Source organism: Pelobates fuscus, chromosome 4, assembly GCF_036172605.1.
Source record: "Pelobates fuscus isolate aPelFus1 chromosome 4, aPelFus1.pri, whole genome shotgun sequence".
NCBI classification, from domain to species: Eukaryota; Metazoa; Chordata; class Amphibia; order Anura; family Pelobatidae; genus Pelobates; species Pelobates fuscus.
Window position 1 is genome coordinate 4,077,288 of NC_086320.1, and position 24,709 is coordinate 4,101,996.

At 45.3% G+C, this 24,709-nt stretch overlaps 1 protein-coding gene across 2 annotated transcripts in view; it reads left to right on the forward strand.

Moving 5' to 3' along the window:
* Positions 1–24,709, forward strand: part of DGAT1 (diacylglycerol O-acyltransferase 1) — a 239,784-nt gene that overhangs the window by 209,289 nt on the left and 5,786 nt on the right. For both annotated transcript variants that reach the window (XM_063450910.1, XM_063450909.1), the window contains exons 10-14: positions 364–402; positions 3,311–3,352; positions 5,466–5,510; positions 14,114–14,226; positions 23,988–24,053. In XM_063450910.1, coding sequence (XP_063306980.1) covers positions 364–402; positions 3,311–3,352; positions 5,466–5,510; positions 14,114–14,226; positions 23,988–24,053 — 305 coding nt within the window. The remainder of the gene's footprint in view (positions 1–363; positions 403–3,310; positions 3,353–5,465; positions 5,511–14,113; positions 14,227–23,987; positions 24,054–24,709) is intronic.

Sequence of the window (24,709 nt, forward strand, 5' to 3'; positions counted from 1 at the left end):
ACCAACACTACATTATCTATACCTTCATTATACAGCTAGACTGACACCACACACCAACACTACATTATCTATACATTCATTATACAGCTAGACTGATACCACACACCAACACTACATTATCTATACATTCATTATACAGCTGGACTGACACCACACACCTTCTATACCTTCATTATACAGCTGGACTGACACCACACACCAACACTACATTATCTATACCTTCATTATACAGCTAGACTGACACCACACACCAACACTACATTATCTATACCTAAATTATACTGATACTGACGTCCTCCTAATGCACTGTGACATATTCTGCTTGTTTCTGTTGTAATTTCTATCAATTTATCTATTTTTCAGTTATTTCTCATGCAGTTACTTGTCGGCTTAATCCAGCAGGTGAGATTCCAATACCTATTTTTTCCCACCTTAGATTTGACTTCCATCCCACAATACTTTGCCTCTATCCTGACCTCCATTCCCGCTCACACTGACCTCCATTCCCCCACACTTTACTCACACACTGACCTCCATTCCCCCACACTTTACTCACACACTGACCTCCATTCCCCCACACTTTACTCACACACTGACCTCCATTCCCCCACACTTTACTCACACACTGACCTCCATTCCCCCACACTTTACTCACACACTGACCTCCATTCCCCCACACTTTACTCTCACACTGACCTCCAGTCCCCCACACTTTACTCACACACTGACCTCCATTCCCCCACACTTTACTCTCACACTGACCTCCAGTCCCCCACACTTTACTCACACACTGACCTCCATTCCCCCACACATTACTCTCACACTTACCTCCATTACCCCACACTTTACTCTCACACTGACCTCCATTCCCCCACACTTTACTCACACACTGACCTCCATTCCCCCACACTTTACTCTCACACTGACCTCCAGTCCCCCACACTTTACTCACACACTGACCTCCATTCCCCCACACTTTACTCACACACTGACCTCCATTCCCCCACACATTACTCTCACACTTACCTCCATTCCCCCACACTTTACTCTCACACTGACCTCCATTCCCCCACACTTTACTCACACACTGACCTCCATTCCCCCACACTTTACTCTCACACTGACCTCCAGTCCCCCACACTTTACTCTCACACTGACCTCCAGTCCCCCACACTTTACTCTCACACTGACCTCCATTCCCCCACACTTTACTCACACACTGACCTCCATTCCCCCACACTTTACTCTCACACTGACCTCCATTCCCCCACACTTTACTCTCACACTGACCTCCAGTCCCCCACACTTTACTCTCACACTGACCTCCAGTCCCCCACACTTTACTCTCACACTGACCTTCATTCCCCCACACTTTACTCTCACACTGACCTCCATTCCCCCACACTTTACTCTCACACTGACCTCCATTCCCCCACACTTTGCTCACACACTGACCTCCATTCCCCCACACTTTACTCTCACACTGACCTTCATTCCCCCACACTTTACTCACACACTGACCTCCATTCCCCCACACTTTACTCACACACTGACCTCCATTCCCCCACACTTTACTCTCACACTGACCTCCATTCCCCCACACTTTACTCTCACACTGACCTCCATTCCCCCACACTTTACTCACACACTGACCTCCATTCCCCCACACTTTACTCTCACACTGACCTTCACCCCCCACACTTTACTCACACACTGACCTCCAGTCCCCCACACTTTACTCACACACTGACCTCCATTCCCCCACACTTTACTCACACACTGACCTCCATTCCCCCACACTTTACTCACACACTGACCTTCATTCCCCCACACTTTGCTCACACACTGACCTCCATTCCCCCACACTTTACTCTCACACTGACCTTCATTCCCCCACACTTTACTCACACACTGACCTCCATTCCCCCACACTTTACTCACACACTGACCTCCATTCCCCCACACTTTACTCTCACACTGACCTCCATTCCCCCACACTTTACTCTCACACTGACCTCCATTCCCCCACACTTTACTCTCACACTGACCTCCATTCCCCCACACTTTACTCTCACACTGACCTTCACCCCCCACACTTTACTCACACACTGACCTCCAGTCCCCCACACTTTACTCACACACTGACCTCCAGTCCCCCACACTTTACTCACACACTGACCTCCATTCCCCCACACTTTACTCACACACTGACCTCCATTCCCCCACACTTTACTCACACACTGACCTCCATTCCCCCACACTTTACTCACACACTGACCTCCATTCCCCCACACTTTACTCTCACACTGACCTTCATTCCCCCACACTTTACTCTCACACTGACCTCCATTCCCCCACACTTTACTCACACACTGACCTCCAGTCCCCCACACTTTACTCTCACACTGACCTCCATTCCCCCACACTTTACTCTCACACTGACCTCCATTCCCCCACACTTTACTCACACACTGACCTCCATTCCCCCACACTTTGCTCACACACTGACCACCATTCCCCCACACTTTACTCTCACACTGACCTCCATTCCCCCACACTTTACTCACACACTGACCTCCATTCCCCCACACTTTACTCACACACTGACCTCCATTCCCCCACACTTTGCTCACACACTGACCTCCATTCCCCCACACTTTACTCTCACACTGACCTCCATTCCCCCACACTTTACTCACACACTGACCTCCATTCCCCCACACTTTGCTCACACACTGACCACCATTCCCCCACACTTTACTCTCACACTGACCTCCATTCCCCCACACTTTACTCACACACTGACCTCCATTCCCCCACACTTTGCTCACACACTGACCTCCATTCCCCCACACTTTACTCTCACACTGACCTCCATTCCCCCACACTTTACTCACACACTGACCTCCATTCCCCCACACTTTACTCACACACTGACCTCCATTCCCCCACACTTTGCTCACACACTGACCTCCATTCCCCCACACTTTACTCTCACACTGACCTCCATTCCCCCACACTTTACTCACACACTGACCTCCATTCCCCCACACTTTACTCTCACACTGACCTCCATTCCCCCACACTTTACTCTCACACTGACCTCCATTCCCCCACACTTTGCTCACACACTGACCACCATTCCCCCACACTGACCTTTATTCCATTCTCTGTACTTACACACTGACCTCCATTCCCTGACGCTCTGAGTGTCTCAGGAAAAGTTTTTGCTGTACCAGTGATTTGTATCTGGCACTATCCATATCCTCCGGTCCTTTCTATGTGTAGAAACCCTGTCTGTCTGTTTCAGTGGCTGGTTCCAGCGATACAGAACTCCATGAAGCCCTTCCGGGTAAGAGCAGAACATGCAGTGTGTATAGAAGTGGAATACGTGTCTCTCAGTTCAGCTCCCTTCTAGTGAATGCAGTGTGACTGTCTCTCAGTTCAGATCCTTCCAATAAATGCAGTGTGACTGTCTCTCAGTTCAGCTCCTTCCAATGAATGCAGTGTGACTGTCTCTCAGTTCAGCTCCCTTCCAATGAATGCAGTGTGACTGTCTCTCAGTTCAGCTCCCTTCCAATGAATGCAGTGTGACTGTCTCTCAGTTCAGCCCCTTCCAATGAATGCAGTGTGACTGTCTCTCAGTTCAGCTCCTTCCAATAAATGCAGTGTGACTGTCTCTCAGTTCAGCTCCTTCCAATAAATGCAGTGTGACTGTCTCTCAGTTCAGATCCTTCCAATAAATGCAGTGTGACTGTCTCTCAGTTCAGATCCTTCCAATAAATGCAGTGTGACTGTCTCTCAGTTCAGCCCCTTCCAATGAATGCAGTGTGACTGTCTCTCAGTTCAGCTCCCTTCCAATGAATGTAGTGTGACTGTCTCTCAGTTCAGCCCCTTCCAATGAATGCAGTGTGACTGTCTCAGTTCAGCTCCCTTCCAATAAATGCAGTGTGACTGTCTCAGTTCAGCTCCCTTCTAGTGAATGCAGTGTGACTGTCTCTCAGTTCAGCTCCCTTCCAATAAATGCAGTGTGACTGTCTCTCAGTTCAGCTCCTTCCAATGAATGCAGTGTGACTGTCTCTCAGTTCAGCTCCCTTCCAGTGAATGCAGTGTGACTGTCTCTCAGTTCAGCTCCTTCCAATGAATGTAGTGTGACGGTCTCTCCAATGAATGCAGTGTGACTGGTGTGAAATTCCTGCTGTCTGTGGGAATGCAGTGTGACTGGTGTGAAATTCCTGCTGTCTGTATGAATGCAGTGTGACGTGTGAAATTCCTGCTGTCTGTGGGAATGCAGTGTGACTGGTGTGAAATTCCTGCTGTCTGTGGGAATGCAGTGTGACTGGTGTGAAATTCCTGCTGTCTGTGGGAATGCAGTGTGACTGGTGTGAAATTCCTGCTGTCTGTGGGAATGCAGTGTGACTGGTGTGAAATTCCTGCTGTCTGTATGAATGCAGTGTGACTGGTGTGAAATTCCTGCTGTCTGTGGGAATGCAGTGTGACTGGTGTGAAATTCCTGCTGTCTGTATGAATGCAGTGTGACTGGTGTGAAATTCCTGCTGTCTGTGGGAATGCAGTGTGACTGGTATGAAATTCCTGCTGTCTGTGGGAATGCAGTGTGACTGGTGTGAAATTCCTGCTGTCTGTGGGAATGCAGTGTGACCGGTGTGAAATTCCTGCTGTCTGTGGGAATGCAGTGTGACTGGTGTCAAATTCCTGCTGTCTGTGGGAATGCAGTGTGACTGGTGTCAAATTCCTGCTGTCTGTGGGAATGCAGTGTGACTGGTGTCAAATTCCTGCTGTCTGTGGGAATGCAGTGTGACTGGTGTCAAATTCCTGCTGTCTGTGGGAATGCAGTGTGACTGGTGTCAAATTCCTGCTGTCTGTGGGAATGCAGTGTGACTGGTGTGAAATTCCTGCTGTCTGTGGGAATGCAGTGTGACTGGTGTGAAATTCCTGCTGTCTGTGGGAATGCAGTGTGACTGGTGTCAAATTCCTGCTGTCTGTGGGAATGCAGTGTGACTGGTGTCAAATTCCTGCTGTCTGTGGGAATGCAGTGTGACTGGTGTCAAATTCCTGCTGTCTGTGGGAATGCAGTGTGACTGGTGGGAAATTCCTGCTGTCTGTATGAATGCAGTGTGACTGGTGTGAAATTCCTGCTGTCTGTGGGAATGCAGTGTGACTGGTGTGAAATTCCTGCTGTCTGTGGGAATGCAGTGTGACTGGTGTGAAATTCCTGCTGTCTGTGGGAATGCAGTGTGACTGGTGTGAAATTCCTGCTGTCTGTGGGAATGCAGTGTGACTGGTGTCAAATTCCTGCTGTCTGTGGGAATGCAGTGTGACTGGTGTGAAATTCCTGCTGTCTGTGGGAATGCAGTGATTTGCAGTGAGGATGTGTCTGTGATTTGAATGTAAATACATGCGCAGTCACGTAGCTATCTCACAATTCAACGTTTCCTCTTTGTCAGGACATGGATTACTCCAGAATCATTGAGCGTCTCCTGAAATTAGCCGTAAGCACCATTTTACTGGATCATGCGGGAAGGGTCAGGTGATATGTTCGCTTGGCTCTAGCACTGTTTACTGAAAACCGTCCTTTCCCAGAATCCACATCGTTGTATTTATTATTTGTCATAAAGAGATCGAGTTAGTTAAAAAACATTATTCGATAGTAACTCCACCTTGACCACAGCTTTGTGGATGTTACTCTACTGCCCATGTGCAGATTTAACTGCTGCTACTTTGGGGCCCTTTCCCATGCACGGCAACCCACCCCCTTGGCACCAGTATCCATTAAATACCTGCACAGAAACTTCTAAACACAGCAACATCAGTCTACCTTCCGCCCCCACACACACACCTTAATGAGTCTGTGTCTCTTCGTCTGCCTTGATCCCTTTCTCACTCTCTGATGATCCTTTCTCTAACTATTTACCTCCCTTTCAATAAATTCTTCTACACTGTTCACCTTCCGATTAGTGTATTTATGCCCTATTCTCCCTCCGGCCTCTGCCCTCCGATGAGTCGGCCTCTGCCCTCCGATGAGTCGGCCTCTGCCCTCCGATGAGTCGGCCTCTGCCCTCCGATGAGTCGGCCTCTGCCCTCCGATGAGTCGGCCTCTGCCCTCCGATGAGTCGGCCTCTGCCCTCCGATGAGTCGGCCTCTGCCCTCCGATGAGTCGGTCTCTTCACCTTCTAATAAGTCTGTCTCTTCCCTCTTCACCTTCTAATAAGTCTGTCTCTTCCCTCTTCACCTTCTAATAAGTCTGTCTCTTCCCTCTTCACCTTCTAATAAGTCTGTCTCTTCCCTCTTCACCTTCTAATAAGTCTGTCTCTTCCCTCTTCACCTTCTAATAAGTCTCTCTTCACCTTCTAATAAGTCTGTCTCTTCCCTCTTCACCTTCTAATAAGTCTGTCTCTTCCCTCTTCACCTTCTAATAAGTCTCTCTTCACCTTCTAATAAGTCTGTCTCTTCCCTCTTCACCTTCTAATAAGTCTGTCTCTTCCCTCTTCACCTTCTAATAAGTCTGTCTCTTCACCTTCTAATAAGTCTGTCTCTTCCCTCTTCACCTTCTAATAAGTCTGTCTCTTCCCTCTTCACCTTCTAATAAGTCTGTCTCTTCCCTCTTCACCTTCTAATAAGTCTGTCTCTTCCCTCTTCACCTTCTAATAAGTCTGTCTCTTCCCTCTTTACATTCTGATGAGTCTGTCTCTTCCCTCTTTACATTCTGATGAGTCTGTCTCTTCCCTCTTTACATTCTGATGAGTCTGTCTCTTCCCTCTTCACCTTCTAATAAGTCTCTCTTCACCTTCTAATAAGTCTGTCTCTTCCCTCTTCACCTTCTAATAAGTCTGTCTCTTCCCTCTTCACCTTCTAATAAGTCTGTCTCTTCACCTTCTAATAAGTCTGTCTCTTCCCTCTTCACCTTCTAATAAGTCTGTCTCTTCCCTCTTTACATTCTGATGAGTCTGTCTCTTCCCTCTTTACATTCTGACGAGTCTGTCTCTTCCCTCTTTACATTCTGACGAGTCTGTCTCTTCCCTCTTTACATTCTGACGAGTCTGCCTCTTCCCTCTTTACATTCTGATGAGTCTGTCTCTTCCCTCTTTACCTTCTGATGAGTCTGCCTCTTCCCTCTTTACATTCTGATGAGTCTGTCTCTTCCCTCTTTACATTCTGACGAGTCTGCCTCTTCCCTCTTTACATTCTGACGAGTCTGTCTCTTCCCTCTTTACATTCTGATGAGTCTGTCTCTTCCCTCTTTACATTCTGATGAGTCTGTCTCTTCCCTCTTTACATTCTGATGAGTCTGTCTCTTCCCTCTTTACCTTCTGATGAGTCTGTCTCTTCCCTCTTTACCTTCTGATGAGTCTGTCTCTTCCCTCTTTACATTCTGACGAGTCTGCCTCTTCCCTCTTTACATTCTGACGAGTCTGTCTCTTCCCTCTTTACATTCTGATGAGTCTGCCTCTTCCCTCTTTACATTCTGATGAGTCTGCCTCTTCCCTCTTTACATTCTGACGAGTCTGCCTCTTCCCTCTTTACATTCTGATGAGTCTGCCTCTTCCCTCTTTACATTCTGACGAGTCTGCCTCTTCCCTCTTTACCTTCTGACTAGTCTGCCTCTTCCCTCTTTACCTTCTGACGAGTCTGCCTCTTCCCTCTTTACCTTCTGATGAGTCTGTCTCTTCCCTCTTTACCTTCTGATGAGTCTGTCTCTTCCCTCTTTACATTCTGATGAGTCTGTCTCTTCCCTCTTTACCTTCTGATGAGTCTGCCTCTTCCCTCTTTACATTCTGACGAGTCTGCCTCTTCCCTCTTTACATTCTGATGAGTCTGTCTCTTCCCTCTTTACCTTCTGATGAGTCTGCCTCTTCCCTCTTTACATTCTGACTAGTCTGTCTCTTCCCTCTTTACATTCTGATGAGTCTGTCTCTTCCCTCTTTACATTCTGATGAGTCTGCCTCTTCCCTCTTTACCTTCTGATGAGTCTGTCTCTTCCCTCTTTACCTTCTGATGAGTCTGTCTCTTCCCTCTTTACATTCTGACGAGTCTGTCTCTTCCCTCTTTACATTCTGACGAGTCTGCCTCTTCCCTCTTTACCTTCTGATGAGTCTGTCTCTTCCCTCTTTACATTCTGATGAGTCTGTCTCTTCCCTCTTTACATTCTGACGAGTCTGCCTCTTCCCTCTTTACCTTCTGATGAGTCTGTCTCTTCCCTCTTTACATTCTGACTAGTCTGTCTCTTCCCTCTTTACATTCTGATGAGTCTGTCTCTTCCCTCTTTACATTCTGATGAGTCTGCCTCTTCCCTCTTTACCTTCTGATGAGTCTGTCTCTTCCCTCTTTACCTTCTGATGAGTCTGTCTCTTCCCTCTTTACATTCTGACGAGTCTGTCTCTTCCCTCTTTACATTCTGACGAGTCTGCCTCTTCCCTCTTTACATTCTGATGAGTCTGTCTCTTCCCTCTTTACATTCTGATGAGTCTGTCTCTTCCCTCTTTACATTCTGACGAGTCTGCCTCTTCCCTCTTTACCTTCTGATGAGTCTGTCTCTTCCCTCTTTACATTCTGATGAGTCTGTCTCTTCCCTCTTTACATTCTGATGAGTCTGTCTCTTCCCTCTTTACCTTCTGATGAGTCTGCCTCTTCCCTCTTTACATTCTGATGAGTCTGCCTCTTCCCTCTTTACATTCTGACGAGTCTGCCTCTTCCCTCTTTACATTCTGATGAGTCTGCCTCTTCCCTCTTTACCTTCTGATGAGTCTGCCTCTTCCCTCTTTACATTCTGACGAGTCTGCCTCTTCCCTCTTTACATTCTGATGAGTCTGCCTCTTCCCTCTTTACATTCTGATGAGTCTGTCTCTTCCCTCTTTACCTTCTGATGAGTCTGTCTCTTCCCTCTTTACCTTCTGACGAGTCTGTCTCTTCCCTCTTTACATTCTGATGAGTCTGTCTCTTCCCTCTTTACATTCTGACGAGTCTGCCTCTTCCCTCTTTACCTTCTGATGAGTCTGTCTCTTCCCTCTTTACATTCTGATGAGTCTGTCTCTTCCCTCTTTACATTCTGATGAGTCTGTCTCTTCCCTCTTTACATTCTGATGAGTCTGCCTCTTCCCTCTTTACCTTCTGATGAGTCTGTCTCTTCCCTCTTTACATTCTGATGAGTCTGCCTCTTCCCTCTTTACATTCTGATGAGTCTGTCTCTTCCCTCTTTACATTCTGATGAGTCTGTCTCTTCCCTCTTTACATTCTGATGAGTCTGTCTCTTCCATCTTTACATTCTGATGAGTCTGCCTCTTCCCTCTTTACCTTCTGATGAGTCTGTCTCTTCCCTCTTTACCTTCTGATGAGTCTGTCTCTTCCCTCTTTACCTTCTGACGAGTCTGCCTCTTCCCTCTTTACATTCTGATGAGTCTGCCTCTTCCCTCTTTACCTTCTGATGAGTCTGCCTCTTCCCTCTTTACATTCTGATGAGTCTGTCTCTTCCCTCTTTACCTTCTGATGAGTCTGCCTCTTCCCTCTTTACATTCTGATGAGTCTGTCTCTTCCCTCTTTACATTCTGATGAGTCTGTCTCTTCCCTCTTTACATTCTGATGAGTCTGTCTCTTCCCTCTTTACCTTCTGATGAGTCTGTCTCTTCCCTCTTTACCTTCTGACGAGTCTGTCTCTTCCCTCTTTACATTCTGATGAGTCTGTCTCTTCCCTCTTTACATTCTGATGAGTCTGTCTCTTCCCTCTTTACATTCTGACGAGTCTGTCTCTTCCCTCTTTACATTCTGATGAGTCTGTCTCTTCCCTCTTTACATTCTGATGAGTCTGCCTCTTCCCTCTTTACCTTCTGATGAGTCTGTCTCTTCCCTCTTTACCTTCTGACGAGTCTGCCTCTTCCCTCTTTACATTCTGACGAGTCTGTCTCTTCCCTCTTTACCTTCTGATGAGTCTGTCTCTTCCCTCTTTACATTCTGATGAGTCTGCCTCTTCCCTCTTTACATTCTGACGAGTCTGTCTCTTCCCTCTTTACATTCTGATGAGTCTGTCTCTTCCCTCTTTACCTTCTGATGAGTCTGTCTCTTCCCTCTTTACATTCTGATGAGTCTGTCTCTTCCCTCTTTACCTTCTGATGAGTCTGTCTCTTCCCTCTTTACCTTCTGATGAGTCTGTCTCTTCCCTCTTTACATTCTGATGAGTCTGCCTCTTCCCTCTTTACCTTCTGATGAGTCTGTCTCTTCCCTCTTTACATTCTGATGAGTCTGTCTCTTCCCTCTTTACATTCTGATGAGTCTGCCTCTTCCCTCTTTACCTTCTGATGAGTCTGTCTCTTCCCTCTTTACATTCTGATGAGTCTGCCTCTTCCCTCTTTACCTTCTGATGAGTCTGCCTCTTCCCTCTTTACCTTCTGATGAGTCTGTCTCTTCCCTCTTTACATTCTGATGAGTCTGCCTCTTCCCTCTTTACCTTCTGATGAGTCTGTCTCTTCCCTCTTTACATTCTGATGAGTCTGTCTCTTCCCTCTTTACATTCTGATGAGTCTGCCTCTTCCCTCTTTACCTTCTGATGAGTCTGTCTCTTCCCTCTTTACATTCTGATGAGTCTGTCTCTTCCCTCTTTACATTCTGATGAGTCTGCCTCTTCCCTCTTTACCTTCTGATGAGTCTGTCTCTTCCCTCTTTACCTTCTGACGAGTCTGTCTCTTCCCTCTTTACATTCTGATGAGTCTGTCTCTTCCCTCTTTACATTCTGATGAGTCTGTCTCTTCCCTCTTTACATTCTGATGAGTCTGCCTCTTCCCTCTTTACCTTCTGATGAGTCTGCCTCTTCCCTCTTTACCTTCTGATGAGTCTGCCTCTTCCCTCTTTACATTCTGATGAGTCTGTCTCTTCCCTCTTTACATTCTGATGAGTCTGTCTCTTCCCTCTTTACATTCTGATGAGTCTGCCTCTTCCCTCTTTACCTTCTGATGAGTCTGTCTCTTCCCTCTTTACATTCTGATGAGTCTGCCTCTTCCCTCTTTACCTTCTGATGAGTCTGTCTCTTCCCTCTTTACATTCTGATGAGTCTGTCTCTTCCCTCTTTACATTCTGATGAGTCTGTCTCTTCCCTCTTTACATTCTGATGAGTCTGTCTCTTCCCTCTTTACCTTCTGATGAGTCTGTCTCTTCCCTCTTTACATTCTGATGAGTCTGTCTCTTCCCTCTTTACATTCTGATGAGTCTGTCTCTTCCCTCTTTACATTCTGATGAGTCTGTCTCTTCCCTCTTTACATTCTGATGAGTCTGTCTCTTCCCTCTTTACATTCTGATGAGTCTGTCTCTTCCCTCTTTACATTCTGATGAGTCTGTCTCTTCCCTCTTTACATTCTGATGAGTCTGTCTCTTCCCTCTTTACATTCTGATGAGTCTGTCTCTTCCCTCTTTACATTCTGATGAGTCTGTCTCTTCCCTCTTTACCTTCTGATGAGTCTGTCTCTTCCCTCTTTACATTCTGATGAGTCTGCCTCTTCCCTCTTTACATTCTGATGAGTCTGTCTCTTCCCTCTTTACATTCTGATGAGTCTGTCTCTTCCCTCTTTACATTCTGACGAGTCTGCCTCTTCCCTCTTTACATTCTGACGAGTCTGTCTCTTCCCTCTTTACATTCTGATGAGTCTGTCTCTTCCCTCTTTACATTCTGACGAGTCTGCCTCTTCCCTCTTTACATTCTGACGAGTCTGTCTCTTCCCTCTTTACATTCTGATGAGTCTGTCTCTTCCCTCTTTACCTTCTGATGAGTCTGTCTCTTCCCTCTTTACATTCTGATGAGTCTGTCTCTTCCCTCTTTACATTCTGATGAGTCTACCTCTTCCCTCTTTACATTCTGATGAGTCTGTCTCTTCCCTCTTTACATTCTGATGAGTCTGTCTCTTCCCTCTTTACATTCTGATGAGTCTGTCTCTTCCCTCTTTACATTCTGATGAGTCTGTCTCTTCCCTCTTTACATTCTGATGAGTCTGCCTCTTCCCTCTTTACATTCTGATGAGTCTGTCTCTTCCCTCTTTACATTCTGATGAGTCTGTCTCTTCCCTCTTTACATTCTGATGAGTCTGCCTCTTCCCTCTTTACCTTCTGATGAGTCTGTCTCTTCCCTCTTTACCTTCTGACGAGTCTGTCTCTTCCCTCTTTACCTTCTGATGAGTCTGTCTCTTCCCTCTTTACATTCTGATGAGTCTGCCTCTTCCCTCTTTACCTTCTGATGAGTCTGTCTCTTCCCTCTTTACCTTCTGATGAGTCTGTCTCTTCCCTCTTTACATTCTGACGAGTCTGTCTCTTCCCTCTTTACATTCTGATGAGTCTGTCTCTTCCCTCTTTACATTCTGATGAGTCTGTCTCTTCCCTCTTTACATTCTGATGAGTCTGTCTCTTCCCTCTTTACATTCTGATGAGTCTGTCTCTTCCCTCTTTACATTCTGATGAGTCTGTCTCTTCCCTCTTTACATTCTGATGAGTCTGTCTCTTCCCTCTTTACATTCTGATGAGTCTGTCTCTTCCCTCTTTACATTCTGATGAGTCTGTCTCTTCCCTCTTTACCTTCTGATGAGTCTGTCTCTTCCCTCTTTACATTCTGATGAGTCTGCCTCTTCCCTCTTTACATTCTGATGAGTCTGCCTCTTCCCTCTTTACATTCTGATGAGTCTGTCTCTTCCCTCTTTACATTCTGATGAGTCTGTCTCTTCCCTCTTTACATTCTGATGAGTCTGTCTCTTCCCTCTTTACATTCTGATGAGTCTGTCTCTTCCCTCTTTACATTCTGACGAGTCTGCCTCTTCCCTCTTTACATTCTGATGAGTCTGTCTCTTCCCTCTTTACATTCTGACGAGTCTGCCTCTTCCCTCTTTACATTCTGATGAGTCTGTCTCTTCCCTCTTTACCTTCTGATGAGTCTGTCTCTTCCCTCTTTACATTCTGACGAGTCTGCCTCTTCCCTCTTTACATTCTGATGAGTCTGTCTCTTCCCTCTTTACATTCTGATGAGTCTGTCTCTTCCCTCTTTACATTCTGATGAGTCTGCCTCTTCCCTCTTTACCTTCTGATGAGTCTGTCTCTTCCCTCTTTACCTTCTGACGAGTCTGTCTCTTCCCTCTTTACCTTCTGATGAGTCTGTCTCTTCCCTCTTTACATTCTGATGAGTCTGCCTCTTCCCTCTTTACCTTCTGATGAGTCTGTCTCTTCCCTCTTTACCTTCTGATGAGTCTGTCTCTTCCCTCTTTACATTCTGACGAGTCTGTCTCTTCCCTCTTTACATTCTGATGAGTCTGTCTCTTCCCTCTTTACATTCTGATGAGTCTGTCTCTTCCCTCTTTACATTCTGATGAGTCTGTCTCTTCCCTCTTTACATTCTGATGAGTCTGTCTCTTCCCTCTTTACATTCTGATGAGTCTGTCTCTTCCCTCTTTACATTCTGATGAGTCTGTCTCTTCCCTCTTTACATTCTGATGAGTCTGTCTCTTCCCTCTTTACATTCTGATGAGTCTGTCTCTTCCCTCTTTACCTTCTGATGAGTCTGTCTCTTCCCTCTTTACATTCTGATGAGTCTGCCTCTTCCCTCTTTACATTCTGATGAGTCTGCCTCTTCCCTCTTTACATTCTGATGAGTCTGTCTCTTCCCTCTTTACATTCTGATGAGTCTGTCTCTTCCCTCTTTACATTCTGATGAGTCTGTCTCTTCCCTCTTTACATTCTGATGAGTCTGTCTCTTCCCTCTTTACATTCTGATGAGTCTGTCTCTTCCCTCTTTACATTCTGACGAGTCTGCCTCTTCCCTCTTTACATTCTGATGAGTCTGTCTCTTCCCTCTTTACATTCTGACGAGTCTGCCTCTTCCCTCTTTACATTCTGATGAGTCTGTCTCTTCCCTCTTTACATTCTGATGAGTCTGTCTCTTCCCTCTTTACATTCTGATGAGTCTGTCTCTTCCCTCTTTACATTCTGATGAGTCTGCCTCTTCCCTCTTTACATTCTGATGAGTCTGTCTCTTCCCTCTTTACATTCTGATGAGTCTGTCTCTTCCCTCTTCACATTCTGATGAGTCTGTCTCTAAATTCTCCTAATGCTCCCTCTTCCTGCCTCTAATTTACAGGTCCCCAACCACCTAATCTGGCTGATTTTCTTCTACTGGTTTTTCCATTCCTCCATGAACTTTTTGGCTGAGTTAATGCGTTTTGGAGACCGTGAATTTTACAGGGATTGGTGGTAAGTGGGAAATAAAGCAAATACAGCCACATTCCGAAATTACTTTACAAATTATGTTCTAGGACAACAGAGCTCGGGTTAGTCCTCCATTAGTCGACAGTAAGAAAACTCTGACATCGGGCAGTTTGTCCTGAGTAATTATATGATACTATGTAAATGTTTATACAGTCTCAAAATACATAACCATAGGCTTCACAGTGTGAGATATATGGATCAAAAAACCCTTCAGCATCAAGTCTTAGTCATGTTTTACACAATATAATAATGCTTTATTCTACATCAAGCATGTCAAACTTAAAGTCTAGCACAGGCCAAATATTGTTTATGTGGGGTGCAAAAAAAAAACCCAATCCTTACATTTTCAAAGAAACGTAGGTTTATTTTGAAAAGTACAGTATAAAAAAAAAAAAAACACCCCCCTCTACTAAATATCCCAGTCCCCCACTCTATACTTAATCCAAGTTCCACTGCCAGCATGCGACTCTGGACTCTGGCCTCTGGTATACCCAAAATGGCGCCGTCCGCACCCCGCACCAAAGCGGATCCTCACGCTACTTCTTGAAACCCTGTGAAGGAGGAGCACGTGGACGTTACGTCAGAATGTGACGTGGCGTTGCGTGCCTCTATGCACCTCCAGGTCCTCTACTGTCCAGTCGCGGCCATCGCTACACTGACCGACACACACACACATTCACTGACAGACCCACACTCACTGACACACACACTCTGACAGACTCTCACACACACTTTACACATTCTTGCACACACTCACATTATTGTATTTATCCATGGGGTCCAGTTGGGCTCTTCTATCTGGAGCTCAGCCTTCCTGCTCCTCGCTGCTTCCTCGTGGGCAGTTTAGTGATGCCGGGTGCCGGAATATGATGTCCTATTCCGGCGCCCAGCATCACTACAGACGGCATGCGCGAGGGAGCAGTGAAGAGCAGGTAGGCTGAGCTCCCTCGCTGCATCAACCTTCTTCTCCTCCCCGGCCGGGTAACTTTTAGCAGAGTAGGCACCTGCAATGTGGAGAAAGCAGGTGCCTACTCTGCTTGGAACACTAAGCATTTACTCGCGGCTCGCCGGGTCGCAAAGATGCCCATTGTGTGCCGCAATGCTTTTTCTACATAATCATTTGTATAATAATAATCATTCATATAATAATGCTTTATTCTACATAATCATATGATGATAATAATAATAATAATAATCATTCATATAGTGCTTTATTCTACATAATCAATCATATAATAATGATCATATAATAATAATCATTCATATCCTTACATAGCTGAAGAGAGTTGCGCCCATCAAGTTCAGCCTTCCTCACATATGTTTTTGCTGTTGATCCAAAAGAAGGCAATAAAAGCTAGTCTGAAGCGCTTCCAATTTTGCAACAAACTACAAAACAAATCCTTCTTAACCCAAAATAGCAGTCAGATGTCTCCTTGGATCAAGCCGCTATTTCCCCACTAATTAGAAATTATATCCCTGTATGTTATGTTTTTGCAAGTATGTATCCAATTGCAATTTAAACATCTGTATGGACGCTGATAAAACCACCTCTTCAGGCAGAAATTTCCATATCCTTCTTGCTCTTACTGTAAAAAAAAAACTTTTCTTTGCCTTAGATGAAATCTCCTTTCTTCCAGCCTAAATGCGTGACATCGTGTCCTATTTATAGCCCTGTTTATTAATAGATTTCCAGATAATGGTTTGTACTGGCCCCGTATATTTGTATAATGTTATCATATCCCCTCTCAGGTGCCGATTTTCCAAACTAAAGAGGTTTAAATTTTTTAACCTTTCATCGTAACTAAAATGCTCAATTCCTTCTATCAATTTTGTAGCTCGTCTCTGCACTTATTCTAGTGCCATGATATCCTTCTTTAGAACAGGTGCCCAAAATTGCACAGCATATTCAAGGTATGGTCTTACCAGCAATTTATAAAGAGGCAAAATTATATTTTCATCCCGAGAATTTATGCCCCTATTTATACATGACAAAACCTTACTGGCCTTGACATTGCATATTGCTGCCTAATTTGTTGTCTATAACAATTCCCAAATCCTTCTCGTGTGTGGTTATCCCTAATTCACTACCATTTAGGGTGTAAGTTGCTTGTGCATTCTTGACCCCAAAGTGCATAACTTTGCATTTCTCTACGTTAAATTTAATCTGCCACTTTAGTGCCCAGTCCCCCAATCTATCCAAATCCCTCTGCAGCAAAGCAATATCCTGCTCACATTGTATTAATTTACAGGCAAAGGCAAGGATTTTGAATTATTTTTAAAAATAGGAATGACATCTGCCTTCCTCCAATCCTCCAGTACAATACCTGAAACAAAAGAACCTTGAAAAATTAAATACAGAGGTTCACTTATTTCCCCACTTAGCTCCTTAATTACTCATGGGTGCATACCATCCGGCCCCGGTGCTTTATTTACATTTCTTTTCTTTAACTGCTGTAGCACCTTGTCTCGAGCCATCCAATCACAAGTTTTCTGCAAGTTTTTTGCAGCAATCATTTGCATATCTCTGTCAGGATAACAAGTTGATTCAGCACATAGAACTGTATCACACCTAGGACTAACAGGTAATGTCTTACCGGGCCTTAGAATGGCCGGACTCAACGTACCAACGTAGTCAGAATACTTGCCAAGGTCGGGGACACAGAATGAGACACAACAATGAGGGAAAGCCAAAAGTCAAGAATACCAGGATACAGGGAAGTCAAACGAAGCCAAAATCAATAACCAGAAATAAACGCTCAGAAATACACTCTCGGAAACCACGACAGGGCAATGAGCTGAAGAAATAGATGAGTTTAAATACCCCTCTTGGCCGTAACCATCCTTTGTCCCTAGAAGGTGCATGTGCGTCGTTTGCGTGACGTCACGCGCATGTCGACGTCTTCAAGCCGTGGGCGGACGTGGGGCTACAAATTGGTTACATAGCTGAAAAGAGAGTTGCGTCCATCAAGTTCAGCCTTCCTCACATATGTTTTTGTTGTTGATCCAAAAGAAGGCAAAAAACCCAGTTTGAAGCACTTCCAATTTTGCAACAAGCTAGGGAAAAAAATTCCTTCTTGACCCCAGAATGGCAGTCAGACTTAAACTTGGATCAAGCAGTTATTACCCTACATTGAAAGACTATATCCTTGAAAATTCTGTTTTTGCAAGTATGCATCTAGTAGCTGTTTTAACATCTGTATGGACTCTGATAAAACCACTTCTTCAGGCAGAGAATTCCACATCCTTATTGTTTTTACAGTAAAAAAAAACTTTCCTTTGCCTTAGACAAAATCTTCTTTCTTCCAGTCTAAACGCATGACCTTGTGTCCTATGTAAAGTCCGGTTTGTGAATAGATTTCCACACAATGGTTTGTATTGGCCCCGAATATATTTGTATAATGTTATCATATCCCCTCTCAGGCGACGTTATTCTAAACTAAATAGGTTTAAATTTGTTAACCTTTCTTCATAGCTGATATGTTCCAGTCCTTTTATTAATTTTCTAGTGCCATAATATCCTTCTTCAGAACTGGTGCCCAAAATTGCACAGCATATTCAATACGTGGTCTTACCAGTGATTTCTAAAGAGGCAAAATGATATTCTCGTCCCGAGAATGAATGCCCTTTGTCATGCATGACAATACCTTACTGGCCTTGGCCACTGCGGATTGACATTGGTGTAGATCCGTAGTGGCCGGCGTCCATCAACATGCTGCAGGGGTCAGAAATATTGATGCACAGCCGCTGTACGGCACTACCGTACTTATTGGCAAGGCAATGTCGCAAGGTGAGGATGAATATATTACATTACCCCCCACCTGAAGACCGCCCACTGGGCGGGCAGGACCAGGGTTGAGAGTAAACTTGGTGTGGAAAGAGCGTATCTTGCGGCTAGCATGAATGTCAGAAGCCGGAACCCAAGAACGCTCTGCAGGCCCATACCCCTTCCAATCAACCAAATACTGCAAGGAATCACGAGCAAATATGGAATCGATTTATGGAAGAGACCTCATCCTCCTCCTGTCCAGAAACAACCAATGGAGGAGGGGGAACACTAGGAACAGTATACCTATTGCAAATAAGTAGTTTGAGTAAGGAGACATGAAAGGTGTTGGGAATACATAAAGAGGCAGGAAGTGCCAGAGAATAAGAGACCGGATTATTCCTCCTTATTATACGGAATGGAACAAGAAATCTGGGGGCAAACTTCATGCTAGGAACTTTCAGTTTAACATTGCGCGAAGATAACCACACCCTCTCACCCACTTGGTAAACAGGGTTGGCACCCCGCCGTTTATCTGCATAAAATTTGAAACGATCAGCCGCAGTTTTGAGAGCGGAGTGAACCTTGGTCCAAGTATCACGAATAGAAGCAAGGTGGTCATCCAAAGCAGGAATTGCCGTGTCTGAGAAAACAGCCAGCAGAACAGTAGGATGACGACCGTTATTAATAAAGAAAGGATGATGACCAGAAGAGGTAAGATTAGCATTGTTCCTAGCAAACTCGGCCCAGGGTAGTAATTCAGACCAATTATCTTGAGTGCTATTGACTAAACAACAATGCCCAACTGTTTATTGAAAGCCCTCCAAAACCGAGACACGAACTGAGAACCTCTGTCAGATACAATACTGTGAGGAATGCGGTGCAGTCAGATAATTTCTCGTACAAAAACAAGAACGAGATCTTGAGAGGAAGGCAATTTTTTGAGTGGAACAAAATGAGCCATCGTAGAAAAAGCGGTCAACCACCATAAGAATGGTGCAAAGCATGGACAAATGGACCATGGAACACTAGGTACGGGTGGATGCAACAAGGAAGCTTATGAGGGACCTTAGAAACTGCACAAACTGAACAGGCCTGCACATATTCCTTAACATTTCTTCTGAGAGAATCCCACCAAAATGATCTCATGATCGCGGATATGGATTTATTAATGCCTGGGTGTCTAGCAGTCACGTTGTTGTGGAACACCCTCATGACATTCTCTCTTTCACCCAATGGAACAAATAATTTATCTAGTGGTTTATTGCATGGTGCCTGAGACTGAGCCTCCATCATATCACCAAGCAAAGGAGAAGATAATCAAAGAACAGTTGAAGCGATGATACACTCAGGTGGCACAATAGGAAATGTCTCGTGTTCCTGTACACACTCTGTATAAAACTGTCTAGATAAGGCGCCTTCACGTTTTTGGGACCAGGTCTGTAAGTTATAAGAAATTAAAGCGAGACAGAAACAAAGACCATCTAGCCTGTCTAGAAGACCGTCATTTAGCATCCCTTATATAAGCCAAATTCTTATGGTCCGTAATGATCAAAGGTGGATCCTTGGAACCTTCCGAAATGTCGCCACTCTTTAAGCGCTAGGATAATGGACAACAATTCTCTGTTGCCAATATCATAATTACGCTGGAGACGGCTTTCTAGAGAAGTACACACAGGGATTCAAAGGGGTATCCTGATTCTCCCTTTGAGAAAGAACAGACCCTACCCCGGTTTCGGAGGCATCAACCTCCAGTATGAAGGGTTTGCTGGTTTGATGATGTATCAATATGTTGGCAGAAGCAAACCTTTGTTTAAGAAGTTCAAAAGCTTCCCTAGCTTCCTTAGACCATATCGTACAACTAGCCCTCTTACGTGTCATATTGGTGATGGGGGCTATCACAGAAGCGAACCCTTGATAAATCTCCTGTAATAGTTAGCAAACCCAATAAAGCTTTGGATGGCCTTTAGTCTACTAGGCAATGGTCAATGTATAACAGCCTCTAGTTTCTTAGGGTCCATCTGAAAACCAGAGGCAGAAATGTTATGCCCCCAAAACTGTACCTCAGTCTGATTAAACAAGCATTTTTCCAGTTTGCAATAAAGTTTATTTTCCAGTAAAGTTTGCAAGACTTGTTTGACATGTTTGTGGTGGGTTTGAAGGTCAGGGGAATAAATAAGGATATCTTCCAGGTAAACCAGGACAAATGAGTAAATATAGTCCCTGAGTACATCATTAAAGGGACACTATAGTCACCCAGACCACTTCAGCTCAATGAAGTGGCCTGGGTGCAATGTCCCTCAGGTTTTAACCCTTCAGATGCAAAAATAGCAGTTTCAGAGAAACTGCTATGTTTACATTTCGGGTTAAGCCAGCCCCTAGTGGCTGTCTTCCGGACAGCCACTAGAGGCGCATCTGCGACGCTGGAGGCATATTATGCCTCCATCGCGCAGAGCGTCCATAGGAAAGCATTGAAAAATGCTTTCCTATTGACATCTTGAATGCGCGCACGGCACTTGCCGCGCATGCGCATTCGGCTCCGCTGACGTCGGTGGGGGAGGAGCGCTGGAATAAGGTAAGCTGCAGAAGGGATTTTAACCCGTTCAGCACCACGGGAGGGGACCCTGAGGGTGGGGGGACCCTGAGGGTGGGGGCACCCTCAGGGCACTATAGTGTCAGGAAAACCGCTTTGTTTTCCTGACACTATAGTGATCCTTTAATAAAGTTCTGGAATACGGCCGGTGCATTGCATAATAATCATTCATATAATAATGCTTTATTCTACGTAATAATCATTTATATATGTAAATTAATATGATTAATACGTAGAATAAAGCATTATTATGTGAATGATTATTATATGAACCCCTGAACTGATCTGGGTATTTTTTGGATATGTTGGTCACCCAGATCAGGGCTATCAGTGCATGGAATAATTGTGGGGAGTTTATGTATTTTTGGGGTTTTGTAAATGATGTGTTTTTTCTGCCTGAGGTAATTGGGTTAATGCAGTATCTGACTCCATTATCTCCCAGGCAGAGAGGAGGGATTGTATGTTTGTATTGGGAGTGTTACACTTTGTAACCTTGCTGTTATTGGTTGTTAAGTTTGTGTCCCTGTCCCCAACAAGGTCCATGTGGGCGTACACCTTGCTTGGGGACTTGCATAAAAGGCCAGTGTGGCTCCCATTAAAGAGAGATTTGTTTACCCCTTCATGAAGTCTTCGCTCATGTTTTGGGTATTGGAGAACTACATACACTCTGGGGAGTGCTATACACAATGCTCTTATAAGAGCTGTTCCTGGACTAGGAGAGGTCTACCCACTGGAAGCAGGATCCTGGTCTTGGGTCCAGGGTGGGTGGAGGACGGCGAGACCCCAACCTAGCTGCGGCGGTTTGTGGGGTTTCCAGTGGTTATGGTGTTCCAGTACAGTGCTTATGGTGCTTGCAAGTACTAGGAAGCAGTGATTGAAGGAGGTACCCGGTTGGGGTGCCAGGCTGTCCGTCACAATTATTCTATGTAATTTGTATCATTTATGTAGTGTAATATTGCTTTATTCTGTGTAATCTATAATGTAAAATAATTCCATATTCTCTATAAATGTTAATTGAGTAGCATAGAAACATAGAATGTGACGGCAGATAACCATTCGGCCCATCTAGTCTGCCCAATTTTCTAAATACTTTCATTAGTCCCTGGCCTTATCTTATAGTTAGGATAGCCTTATGCCTATCCCATGCATGCTTAAACTCCTTTACTGTGTTAACCTCTACCACTTCAGCTGGAAGGCTATTCCATGCATCCACTACCTCTCAGTAAAGTAATACTTCCTGATATTATTTTTAAACCTTTGTCCCTCTAATTTAAGACTATGTCCTCTTGTTGTGGTAGCATGATGTGTTATACTTTGTACTATACTAGGGGATGTTTTCTTGGATCTTGATGGTGCCAATCTATGGCTGTTTACTGGCCAGAGCCTCCTTATTGCTTTTCTTCACAATATTAGTCTTGTGACAAAATGGCTTTTGTCACTGGGTTTGCATGTGACAAACTGCCCTGCCCCCCTGTCTCTTGGAGGAGCCGGATTGCTAGCCTCTTACCCTGGGATGCTGGCCCCTTAAGGCACTTGGGACAGAGCCCTCTGTCTCTGGATCACATCGTTCGCCTTACTTGCTTGGATTGTACATTTCCCCTGTTACACTCGTATGTGGGTTCGTGCAGTTTAACTTCCATTACAACTGGACTAAGGCTGTTCGTACCGACGAACAAACTGCCGAAGGGACGACCACCCGGTCTGCGGAGTGTGCTGCTTGTTAGCCACCCAGAAGCTGCGGTTAACCGCAGCTTAATTGTCAAATGCCTGGGTGGCTGGCGTTCGTCTGCCGAACACGTGGCGGCGGCCATTTTAAATCGCCGAATACTCAGCGGTAGTTTGTCGTCGACGCTCTGGAACTCTTTTCGGGTACATTTGCACGGACAGCTGGTGAACTTAAACTTTACTCAACGTTATTGAGAACTGTGTTCGTGGGATCTGAGCACTATTTGCCTATAATATGCGCTCAGATCCAAGCTATCTGGGGGGGTGTGGAACATGGGGACTTCGTTCAGCGAAACATGAGTTATTGATTTTAATACAGTTTTGTTAAAAGGTAAAAAGCACATGTTTCTCTCTGCCCGGAGATAATTAGGTTCTCTGCAACCACTTAAGCTAATTATCTCCAGGATAGGGAGATGGGGTAAGTTAATTATCTCCAGGATACAGAGGAGGGGTTACACTCTTCCTGTGGGTGTGTATAAGAATTGTACTGTATACTGATTGGTTCTGCATATTTTGTTACAGTCTTCCACAAGGTCCCATGTGGGAGTTCCCTTGCTGGGAGACCATCATAAAAGGGCTGATTTTGGCCATCAATAAACACATTCGTTTTACCCCTTCATGAAGTCTCGACTCATGTTTGGGGAATTGGGAGCTATAATCACTACTTCACTCTTTTCAGCTTGGATTTCGGGAGACGCTACAAGGATCAGCGCTGCACGGATAGCAGGATCCTTTACACGGATAGCAGGATCCTTTACACGGATAGCAGGATCCTTTACACGGATAGCAGGATCCTTTACACGGATAGCAGGATCCTTTACACGGATAGCAGGGTCCTTTACACGGATAGCAGGATCCTTTACACGGATAGCAGGATCCTTTACACGGATAGCAGGGTCCTTTACACGGATAGCAGGATCCTTTACACGGATAGCAGGATCCTTTACACGGATAGCAGGATCCTTTACACGGATAGCAGGGTCCTTTACACGGATAGCAGGATCCTTTACACGTCTTTCTTTGGAGTTCTTTTGGGTTTCGCATGATTGTAACAGAGCATTATAAACGGAGACTTTCCATCAAGTTTGGAGGTGTCCATTAGTGTTGCAGACAAGCGGTAGAGCCGAGAAGCAGCTGTTACAGTGTTGAGGTTCTGTTACAATATTGAGGGTCCGTATGGATTCTTGCCTCTTGTTGATGGAACAGGACTTGAATCAGTGGGGGCTCCATAGATTAGTTTTGTGGTCCTTCGGTCCCTATTACTACACTATTTTTTGGTAATGTGTCTGTTGACGATTTTCCAAAACAACAAGCGGTGAAAAAGACCAAACCATTGCTGTGTTTACCTGCAAGACCTATTTCATTATGAGGCAGCCTGATCTCTCAGAGATCAGGCAGAAAGACCTCGCCTCCAAGCACAAAAACAATCAATGGCTATAGGAGGCAAAATAAAGGGGAGTGGGAAAAGTATGGAGGCAGAGTCCAGACTGAAAGCGCTATCTCTCTCCATGAGCAGACTCCCAATCATATATGTAAATGAAGCCCAACTTCCCACATGCCCTGAAACAAGCAGGAAATCATTTCAGGTGTCATTTTGGACAGTCTAGCACATGATTACTATTTTTAATGTTTCTCTAGTAATTCTATGCTTTTTAATTCCACCAGGAATTCAGAAACGGTTACGTATTTTTGGCAGAATTGGAACATTCCTGTACACAGATGGTGTCTGAGGTATGGCTTTAACTAAACTAGGAAGAGATGGAGAGCTTTGTGTGGGTAAGACGAGGTGCACAGACATTGGGTCACAGAGGAAGACTAGGTGCACAGACAGTGGGTCACCGAGTAGGACGGGGTGCACAGACAGTGGGTCACCGAGTAGGACGGGGTGCACAGACAGTGGGTCACCGAGTAGGACGGGGTGCACAGACAGTGGGTCACCGAGTAGGACGGGGTGCACAGACAGTGGGTCACAGGGTAAGACGAGGTGCACAGACAGTGGGTCACAGGGTAAGACGAGGTGCACAGACAGTGGATCACAGGATAAGACAAGGTGCACAGACAGTGGGTCACCGAGTAGGACGGGGTGCACAGACAGTGGGTCACAGGGTAAGACGAGGTGCACAGACAGTGGGTCACAGGATAAGACAAGGTGCACAGACAGTGGGTCACCGAGTAGGACGGGGTGCACAGACAGTGGGTCACAGAGTAGGACGGGGTGCACAGACAGTGGGTCACCGAGTAGGACGGGGTGCACAGACAGTGGGTCACAGAGTAGGACGGGGTGCACAGACAGTGGGTCACCGAGTAGGACGGGGTGCACAGACAGTGGGTCACAGAGTAGGACGGGGTGCACAGACAGTGGGTCACAGAGTAGGACGGGGTGCACA